The sequence below is a fragment of the Myotis davidii genome, unplaced genomic scaffold (genome assembly GCF_000327345.1).
Source record: "Myotis davidii unplaced genomic scaffold, ASM32734v1 scaffold88, whole genome shotgun sequence".
Classification (NCBI taxonomy): Eukaryota; Metazoa; Chordata; class Mammalia; order Chiroptera; family Vespertilionidae; genus Myotis; species Myotis davidii.
Window position 1 is genome coordinate 4305718 of NW_006300377.1, and position 11029 is coordinate 4316746.

The window sequence follows — 11029 nt, forward strand, 5'->3', positions numbered from 1 at the left end:
CAGAACAGCTGTGAATGGGGCAGCCCAGGACCCCTCAAGTCTCAGACTGCCTCTCCCTGCCAATCCAGAGTCCCTCCTAAGATTCAGCTCAATACTCAAAGCATCCCTAGACTAGGATCTTTCCAGAAGATTCTTCACTCTGGATGCTGCCTCAATTCTGGGCTCACCTTGTGACAATTATCAACAAGTTGGTGGCTGACTCAGAGCCATGGGGTCCTGATGTGGGGCCTGGGGGAAAGTCTCCCAACTCTCCTAGTGCCCCTCTTCCAGGCCCCTGAGAGCACACGTACTCTCGCAGCCCCTCCTTGCTCTCTGCTCCTGTGCACCAGACACTTGACCATGGTGGAGCCCCTCCCACTTCCACCAACCCCTTCACCTGAAACCAGTGTGCCTGCTCCTTTCTACTCCAAGCCTCGTGGCCTAGGGCAGCCCCACTCACCACCGTGACCACAGCCTGGTCCCTGCACTCTGGCCATGTCCTGAACCTGGACAGAGAGGGAGATGGATGGGGCTGCCCTGCCTCTTCCCAGCCCTCAGTGAGCTCCACGGCCAGGGTTTCCATATAGCTCCTCTGTTTCACTCCCTCCTACATCCCCCCCACCCCATTAGCACTCAGCTCTGCTTTGCACAGCCAATGCCCCCAGGCTGCCATGCTCCCCAGGTCTGCAGGGATAGGCTACCCCTCGGATCTGTGCAAGACAAACAGCTGCCCACCCTGCTCTGTCCTCTAAAAGCAACCCTATACGACTGGGAAGACATTTCTAGCTGTTTGACTTGCATTCTGTAAAATCACAAGCAAAGGTAAATAAACACTCATTCTTCTTTGCTTGGAGCCATGGCCTCTCCCCGTGCAGCCTCCCTCCTTAACTGGGAGCAGAGTTCCTTCACGCCAAGCAGCCCAGGAGCCCCCGGAGCTCCTGGTACTGGGGACTTAGTCTTCCAGGCTTGCCTTCCTCCACAGCGGAGCTTGGAATTAGTTGGATCTGGGGCCTCACCTTTACTCCTTTGCCAAGCAGGAAAAGAGAGTGGGATAAATTGTTCCCCCTTTTCTCCTCTGTGTCTCCAGGTCTATGGAGTTCACTGACCTGTTTTCTAGGGAGATCAGAGCTGAATCATAATAAAAACCAATACCTGTATCATACTTTAGGTTTTACCAAGCTCTTTCCCATCCATGGACTCAATTAACCTTACAACCGGATCAAATGGCTGCTGCTGCTGCTGCTGTAATTATAATGAAACCAGGGCTCAGAGCATTTGCCTAACTTGCCCAAGGCCACACAGCTTGGAAGCAGCAGGATTCTTTTTAATGTCTGCTGATTGCAAACCTGACTTATTGTTATTATCCCAGGCCCCTTGATGATGAGAAGGTAAATTATGCTGTCCTTCTTTACCGCCTGTGGGGGCGGGGGAGTGGGGAGGGGTCAACTTCTACAGTCCACTGGGCCCAGTCAGCGCCTACACTGCCTTGTAAGATCCAGGGGTCCTACCAGCCAGGGCCTCCAACCGCTTGTGCCCAGAAGCCAGGGAACCCAGAGTCAGTCCTGCAACACAAACACTTGCATCTCTTAAGACAAAGGACCTTCATGCTTAAAAGAACCATATGATTTCACTCATAGGTAGGATATAAAACAGAAAGCACCAAACGAACAAACAAAACAAACTCACAGACAATAGTGTGGTGATTGCCAGAGGGGTGGGGAGGAGGAAGAGGATAAAGGGGGTCAAATATACGGTAATAGAAGGAGACTAGACTGGGTGGTGAGCACACCATGCAATATACAGATGCTGTATTATAGAATTATATACTTGAAACATATATAATGTTATTAACTCATGTCACTCCAATATACTTAATGTAAAAAAATATGCATCCAAATCTCACTATTCTAAAAGGTCAAGTCAGAAGGAGTCAGCATAGCAAAGAGATATTATCTGCACTTTATAAAGCAAACTGTGATGAATCAGCTTTGCACAGTGAGCCCTGAGAGTGCATAATAGAGGAACTGGTTTACACTGAATAAAATGGTGCCATCGGTTCTCTTTCTGTGCCCACACAGTGCCAGGCTGGAGGTGGTTCCTGGCTTAGTCACCTCTGAATCCCCTCACCTTGCCAATGCTGTTCTATAGTCAGTGCAAAGCAACGGTTTTTACAATTATTTAAATACATGAGCAAATAATAAGTAAAAATGAGCGTGTCAGTGAGAAGGTGAAGACATGGCTGAGTAGTGAACAAGCCCTCAGACGAGCATGAGTGGACGAACATTGCTGACAGGGTTGCTGAATCTGTGAGCACAGGAACAGGGGCCTGTGCAGGGACAGCATTATAGGTGTGGAAAGCACACGCTTTGATTTCCCTTAGGTCAAGGATTCATGATCACCTTGATGGTGGCGCAGGAGGCCTTCTGTCCTGTGTGAGGAGAGGGTGGGCACTCTTAAGGAAACAAACAAAAAGTCTTGAAAAAAAATTTGAAGAGAAAAAGAGAGATTTTGCTAAACTCCTTTAGCTCCGTTTAAGAGCAGGGGCGCCCTTGCCAGTTTGGCTCCGTGGATAGAGCGTCAGCCTGCAGATTGAAGGGTCCCAGGTTCAATTCTGGCCAAGGGCACATGCCCTGGTTGCAGGCTTGATCCCAGTAGGGGGTGTGCAGGAGGCAGCCGATCAATGATTCCCTCTCATCATTGATGTTTCTATCTCTCTCTCCATCTCCCTTCCTCTCTGAAATCAATACACACACACACACACACACACACACACATATATATATATATATATTTTAAAGTCAGAGGCTACGGCTCTGAGAGGATGTATATGGAGTTGGGAAGACAGCTCTCCCTGAAATGACACAGGGCCCAAGGGGCGGTGGGAGGAGCACAGAGACAGGACCAGAAGACTTCCCGCAAATTTCTGTCTCTAGTTGCCCTCTGTGGGCTTTGCCGGGCAGCAAATTCTCAAGAACCTGACCCACAAGTTGGTGTTCGTTCCCACCCTTTCCCACACACCAACAGGCCACTCTGGAGGAGCCAGGGAGGGGTCAGGAGACAGGAATCTTAGACACAGAGCAGCTTTCGGACAAGCTGAGCACTACCTTAAGGGACTATTAAGCTATTGGGTTGGACTATGGTTTAAACCAGAGTGGACATTTATTTGATTTCTTTCCTTCTTCCACCCAGTGGGCGGCAGCTCTTAAGGGAGATTAAATAGACAAACTACAGAAACTACATTTTCCCTGAATAATAAGTTCTGTGAGTAAAATTTCCAACCCTGTCGGAGTGTTTTACCATCCCTTTGTGTCTGCCTGGCTACTAATTTCATTTCAGCTATGAGTCCAAGACCAAGCACTGTGCTGCCTTAGCGAAGTCTGCTCAGATGTTTCAATGAAGTGACCGTATAATTTGTCATCCACACCAGGACACTTGAGAGTGAAAGTGGTGCTATTCATAATTATTCTGGGACAAAAGACCTAAACTGTAACTGTCCCAAGTAATCTAGGATGCATGTCACCTGACTATAAAGGAAGTCACAGGAAGTGGGTGGAGAAGAAAGACTATGCTGTCATCCTATCCCGGGAGCCCGAGCACTGAACAGGCCAGAGCTAGCAATGCAGCTCTGGAATACCTAGCCCCGAGTGAACTGGAAATCAGACAAAAGAAATTAGAAAAATATATATGCATGTTCAGGTGTGTGCACCAAGTAGTTGGTCCGATGTGGCCACAGTGAAGACATTAACTAGTGTCAAGGTTCTCTGTGATGTAGGCATCCTGCTAGCTGCAGCTCCTCTGTGGTGGGAACCTGCATGGATGGCCACCAGGAAAGCAGGCCCAGCACCCGCTCACTCACCTGATATTGTGGGAAGGTGGAGTGATTTGTGAATGCTGGCGGAGGTGGATAGTTCAGGTTCAGCCAGAGTGGCTGGTTCAGGGATGCTGAGGTCAAGGTGGTGGCAAAGCGTGGGGTGAAGACGTTCCCTGTGTACTTGAGGTTGTTCTTGTCCCCCGCGGTCATAGGTGGGTTAACTGTAAGTCACAGGAGAGGTTTCAGTGACTGAGGCAGGGAGAGGCCAGGACACCCTCAGCAGGACTGTCCCTGGGATTAATATTCTCGGAGGTCAGGTTTTTTAAGCTCCTCTTGGTTCTTTAAGTGAATTTCCAGCTATAGGAAAACACCATTCCTTCACACCTTGCCAATTTGGAAGGGGTGAAACTCTCAGCTGGGTCTGCCTGGGAGCCTCTCTCTCCATCACTTATTAGTAAAGGAGGCAGTGCCGGGTCGCAGTGCACACAATAAACCCGATTGCTAAGACTACATCTCACCTACATTCAAAACCAAGTTCTTTCAAGTACTTTATAAAAATCCAGTTTTATAGAAGCAATTGCTATGCCACTAGAAATCATTCTGTTCAAATTATTAAAGCAGCCCCTTGAGAACCTTGCACAGTTTGTAGTATGTATATTGGAGTTATTTTTTTTAATATTTTAAAAAAACATTATATGATTCACTATGGGATGACCCAAAATGAGTCTGAATGAATGAGATTTGGCTGAATTGTTTCAGAATATGAATCCTTAATTCTCTCCCTCTACTATAATTCTTGTGGGCTTAAAGAGTCAGAGATGGGCCTCAGTTTCCCCTTATTGGCATCTTTTTTGGAAAAGTAGGTTTGATTAAAATAGCTGTAGGAGGGCAAGGGAGACAAAGCAGGGACATAAGTAATCTCAGCATACAAATAACCTGAAGCGTGGATTTTTTCTTTGTTTTGGGTAACTTGAGGGGGTATACTTAGTCAGGTCTGACCTGACTAAGTGTTCGAACTGACCCCCAATAACATCTATGTGACCCCTCAAAGCCAACAGCATTTCTCTAGCGATTGTATTCCAGATAAGGGACATAGGGAGAAAGTCATCTCCCCTATTTTATAGGTTTAGAAACTGACACCCAGAGAAAGACAGTGACTTGCCCGTGGATATAATAGCCATTGAATGGCAGAGCCACTCCCAGGGCCTGTGAGGGTTCCTGACCTCCCTTCCACCAACTGTCTCTGGACAGGTTCAGCTTACATTTCAGCTCCAGCCCATCCACCTCTTTGCTGCGCAGCCTCAGCTGGCCGCCTGGGTTCTTGGTGGCCCCAAGGAACTCATAGAACAGGGTCTTCTCAGGGGACCATGCAGACTTCTTAGCTGGTAGGGCAATGGACATGGAGCCCCCGGAGTCACTGCTACTTTCTTCAGCACAGATGTCCTTCTGGCTCTGGGGCCACTGACTGAGAAAGAGGTTTTCTCGACCCTTGGTTGGCTCCTTGGTGCCTGAGTTTTGTTCTGCAGGAGGAGGGAAACTGAGTCAATGATTCTAGCAGGCCAAGTGCTAGGTAAAGGGGCGGGAGGGGGCACCTTCTTTAGACTAAGTGATGGATCCTCCATACACACACCTCAGGCTCAGACCACTCTGGTGTCTCTCTCCCAGCCAAGTCCAATCACAACATCCTGATGCCTTCACTGCCCACTGCCCACTCTGGTCTTCAATTCTCATGAACTCCTTCCTTCCTTCCTCCCTCCCCTCTTCCCTCCTTTCCTTTTTATCTATTTTCTTTCCACCCTTCCTCCTTTTTCCCTCCCTTCCTTCCTTCCAACCCTCCATAGTGTCAGGTTCTAGGTAAGAGCTGACATGGACACAGTTCTTGCCTACTGGGAGCACCTGGCTTAGTGGTGGAGACACCAGTTCCCTCAGACACGTGGCCTAAGCCACAGTCTGGCCCCTCGTCATGGACGCTGGTCCTGCTTTGTTGCTCACACTCACAGGTGATTCAGCTCACTCATCAGCACCAGGCCCTGACCTGAGTACTGGGGACACTGTGATGAGTCAGAGCCAGCCTCGGCCCTGCAGGAGCTCACAACAAGGAGGGAGAGAGAGACAGACCCAGAAATAGCTCCGGGACAAGGCAGATAGGGACCGTGAGGTGACAGAGGGACACAGTGGGAGAGGAGGGGTGGCTGAGGACGCTTCTGTCTGAGAGGGTCAGAGGGCTTCCAGAAGGAAGTGGCTCTTCAGCCAGGCCTTACGTCCAGGGGCATGAAGAGGAGGGCATGGCAGACAATGGTGACTGCAGGCCAAGGCAAGGAGTCATCGGGGAGATGGAGTGAGTCACAGGATATGGTCCGTGCCAGGCTCAGGTCTCTCTCCAAATAGACCCAGAGCTCCCCAGTGCAAGGACATTGTCCAGACCATGACAGGACCCTCCGCAGCGATGGTCTTCACCTGTACTTCCTTTTTGGGAATGGAACTCTTTCTTCAAACCAGATTAAGAAGCCATCGCTTGGTTGAAGCAGGGGAGAGGCGTTGGCCCTCCCAGCACCCTTCACTCCTTCCCCAGTCTTGGGGTCCGGTCTACATGAAGCATGGCTGGGAAATGGTGCTGGATACACAGCAGGCACCTTGGATCATTTCAGCAGCTACGATATCAGGGGAACTTGTGTCCAGTGTTGGGAGTGGATTGGATCCCCCCAGCTCTTGCTCCCCCACTTCTTTCTAGCCCAATGACCTCGGGGCTAAGTCTGGGCAGGACTGGGCATGTCCTCCTAGAGCCATCACAGCAAAGGAGAGAGCTGCTCTAGCCTGAGCCAATTTAGGAGAAAAATGACATTTTTAGCAAAACATGTCCCTAGAGTCCTTCCAAGAGTTTCTCTGGTTGCTGAGTTTAGCCCCCAGCTAGTGCACTGAAATAACAATACCTACTAATAATAATAGCCCTGTCCCCAGAGAGCCACACACCTGCAGTCTCTCTCACACACCTTCGGTCGCCTTAAACATGCTTGCTGCTCGCTCATCTCCAAAACCCCCCTTCCAGCGTCTGTGTACCCAGACACACACACCTTTCCGCCTGTCACTCCTCTGACTCGTTCGCATATATGAAACTCCACACAGAGGACGAACACACTCACAAACACATACACACTCAGATGCAACCACACCTGCATTTCCTCTAACCCAGTGGTCGGCAAACTCATTAGTCAACAGAGCCAAATATCAACAGTACAACGATTGAAATTTCTTTTGAGAGCTAAATTTTTTAAACTCAAACTATATAGGTAGGTACATTGTTATTAACTTAATTAGGGTACTCCTAAGCTGGCCTTTGCTAAAAACGTCCTCAATCTGATTGAGGTATGTTCGCTGAGGTCGACCCCGCGCTGCGTTTCCCGCGGCCGGCCCCATCTGCGCCGTGTCTCCCGTCACCTGACCGACCGACACCCCCGACTTCTTCTAACGCCACTTCTTCAAAATAGACTCGCCCAGGCCGAAAATCGACTTCTGTGCATGGGCCACGAAGTTTCAATCGCACTGTACGTGCGCGCCCGCACGTGGTATTTTGCAGAAGAGCCACACTCAAGGGGCCAAAGAGCCGCATGTGGCTCACGAGCTGCGGTTTGCCGACCACGGCTCTACCCAATGCACTCACACCTTTGCCCATACATTTGTGCACACAGACACACATAAATTTTGGGGAGGGCAGGTGGAGAAATAGCCATGCATGCCTCCGGGAGAAGTGGGTGGGAGAAAAGCCCCTTCTCCAGGCAGGGCTCATCTTCTCACACATTCTGCCCAGAGTCCCCAAAGAGCCCCCTGGCTCCTAGAGGTCTGCCCAAGACCTGGAGGCCAGCTTGCTGTGCGCAGCTCTGATTCCTTGGCCTTCCAACAATGCTCCAGCACACAGCATGTCCTCAAGTGTGACCATCTTGCTATTTCCTTAGGAACATGGATCTGGGCCTCCTGGTTCAGGTATATCTCAGTTATCCTTTCATGCTCACGGAATAGGGATAGATTTCCTCCTGGTTTACTCCTAGCGACAGCTGACTATAGGCAAGTGCCCCTGCATCAGTCTGCCTTCTTGGAACCACCCAATCTGATTGGCTGAATTTGAATAGGCACAATCTGTAGAACCTGCGAGTGGGATGGGGAAACTTGGGGGGTGGCTGCATCTCCTGGGAAGGCTGACTCCTCAGTTAGGGGGTGGAAATGCACTTGGCGAAGGCCGTGGAGGTGCTGGGAACAAATTCCAGGGCCAATGGTCTCAACTGTACCTGGAGAATTTACATATTCACCTCCTGCCCCAGAGAGAGAACCAGACCTCATTGTCAGAACAGGCACCTCCATCAGAAGCCAAATGACACCTGCCAATCAAATCTCTCCCCTGTCTGGCTTAAAGTCCCCATTCTGCAGCTCTACCCAGGACTCAGCTGGGTAAGTGCTTCTTTCAATGTACCCTGGACACCCGGTGGACTCCAAATGAGTCAGGTGCCAAATGTGCCTGTCCCTCTTCTCAAAGCACGTTGGAATCAGCTGTGCCCTGTACACGGGCACCCAACCCCGGGGGCACATGGACACTGAAAACGCTGCACCCACCAGAGGCCACCTTGTCCGTCCTACTCTGCATGAAGATGCCGCGTGCACCGCTGCAGCCCGATTGACTTTCTGGTGCGTTTCTCCTCTTTACAGGCCCACCGCCAGCCCTGCTTTCAGCCCCACTCACCCATCAAGTGGTGCCCTTCCACGTCGGGGTCCGCCTCAGGCTTGGAGCAGATCTTGGCAAACACTGGGAGCTGCCTCTTCTGAACGGGGAGCTCAAGGAGCTTGTCAGTGGGTGCAGGAGGCGGCGAGGGCGGCAGCAGCAGGAAGGGGCCCAGCCCCATGGGCTCCCTGTGGAGGGGGCCGCTGAACATGCTGTTCTGCAGGAAATCCTTGATGACACGCGTCTCCTCCAGCACCACCTTGTTGTCGGGGGCCTTGGAGGTCTCTTTGGACTTCAGTGGGAACTGGGCCAGGAGCTTGCTGATCTCTGAGTTGGAGGCACCCAGGCTGTGGCCCCCGTCCTCTGTCCCCTTGGCACGCTTGACTTTGGCAGCACGCAGGATGCCCGTGACCGTGGTCATGGCAGAATCGCAGTCCTGCCTGCTGCCGATAATGGACACGGCCACCTTCGGCTCCAGCAGCTTGTCACCGGCAATGACAGAGGCTCGCGGGCGCTCCCTGCTGCCTACCACCAGAGGAGGCGTGAGAAGGCAGGGAGGGGGCTGTCCGGGCCCCTCCGGGGAGCCAGCGGCCTCCAGCTCTCTTGAGCTTTCCGTGACCAGGATGAGGTGCTCTTTGGTCAGGTTCAAAAACTCCTGCTCCACCAACAGGGAGATCTCGTCTTTGTCACTGCTGAACTCCAGAGCCCTGCAAACAGGTCAGAAGGACAGGAGCCTCAGTGCCTGCCGGGGAAGGGTGGCTCTGCTGCAGGGCCGGGCCCCAGGGAGAGCAGATGGAGAAGGTAAGGGGAACCGACTGCTTTCTCGGGACTCCCAAGAGGTCTCTACACCACACCAGCAGGCCCAGCACCAAGTGTGGTTCTGGGAATCAGGACACTGTGGTCCTCTCTTGAAACTACTACTTGCTAAGCAAGCTGAGCTTTTTTTTTTTTAAATATATATATTGTTATTGATTTCAGAGAGGAAGGGAGAGAGACAGAGAGAAACATCAGTGATGAGAGAATCATTGATTGGCTGTCTCCTGCACACTCCACACTGGGGATCCAGCCTACCACCCAGGCATGTGCCCTGATGGGGACATGAACCCTGACCTCCTGGTTCTTAGGTTGATGCTCAACCACTGAGCCATGCCAGCTGGGCTGAGCTGAGCTTTTATTTCATTTCATCCCTCCCTCCTCCCTTTCAGTCATGCCCAGGACCTGAAGCAAAAAAGACAGCAACAAAAGGACCAGGGATGATCCAACAGCTCTGAGCATGGGCTCAGAGGGCTGAGGCTGAGCCCTGGGAAGTCCTGAGGACTGGCTGCAGAGTGGCAGAGTGAGAGAAGGGACTGTGGGGAGGACAGATGGACCTCACACCGGGCTCTGTCGCTTCCCCACTGTGTGACCCTGAGCAGTCTGCTCAGTATCTTTGTACCCTTGTTTCCTGATCTGGTTTCCAGGAATATCATAGACGAGCAAAGCGCTATGGACAGTGTCTGGCACAGAGTGCGGGTGACACGGTGTCAGCTAGTATGTCTACACCTGTTCAGCCTGGCTGAGCACCTCAATCCTGGATTCCACACTGTGGCCCAGTGGTCCACCCTGGCTGGCATGGCCCTTTGCCCAGATCAAGGCCTCTGGAGCCGGCCCCACTTCCTAGGAGCACCAGCAGATGGTTGGTCCCTGCACAGATTCACAAGTATCTACCTGTATCTACACATGGGCCTCCACCTGCACCTCAGAATCTGGCCTCCAGCTGGACCCTTAATGTCCGGCACCAACCCAATGGGGCTGATGGTCCCATGGACTCTAGGCTCCTGTTGCTGGCTCTCTCCAGGTGTGGGAGGGGTGGCAATCCTGCTGGCCTGGCTCATGGCCCAGCATGCCCCACTGGCATCCTTCACAAGGGGACACCTTCCTCCCTGGCACTCCCAGGGAATCACCACTACCCAGTTTAAGACCATCTCAATGGGCTCCCGAGAAGGGCATATGAGGTGGTCTACACAGAGCATTCTGGAAACTGCTCAGAGAAGGTGGTAAAGATGGCAAAGAAGAGATCAGAGGGGAAAACTAAAGTGTCTCACGAGTGGAACTTTGCAGCTGGGGAGGCCTGGCACATGCTCCTGCCAACCCATTCGAAGGGCCTGGCGAGTCCCACAAACAGTGACCATAGAATCAAATCCAGCCTTCCCAGTAATGCTCTTTGTGTATGAGCACATGCACACTCACACATGCACACGGACACATACCTACCGTATTTGCCGGCGTATAAGACGATTTTTTGGCCCTGAAAAATATGCCTACAAGTGGGGGGTCGTCTTATATGCCAGGTACACTTCAGATAGACTGCCCATAGTGCTTGCCCTGTGCCATAGTGGCCTCCCGATGCCCGCCCACTTCATTCCACATACCGTTCAGGCATCAGCAGCGCTGCTGGGTGTATGCTCGGCTGTTATGCGATTTTACCACACTCGCAAAATCGCACACAGCCGACCATACACCCAGTATGATAGCGCAAAATCGCGAATCGC

General features: G+C 51.7%; 1 protein-coding gene across 1 annotated transcript in view; it reads right to left on the minus strand.

Annotated features, from left to right (window-relative positions):
* The window catches only part of LOC102752821 (chromosome unknown open reading frame, human C1orf94), a 38162-nt gene that overhangs the window by 11059 nt on the left and 16074 nt on the right, over positions 1-11029 (minus strand). Inside the window, exons 2-4 of the mRNA XM_006777332.2 lie at positions 8520-9205; positions 5053-5310; positions 3836-4011 (exon numbers count right to left, since the gene is read on the minus strand). Coding sequence (XP_006777395.1) covers positions 3836-4011; positions 5053-5310; positions 8520-9205 — 1120 coding nt within the window. The remainder of the gene's footprint in view (positions 1-3835; positions 4012-5052; positions 5311-8519; positions 9206-11029) is intronic.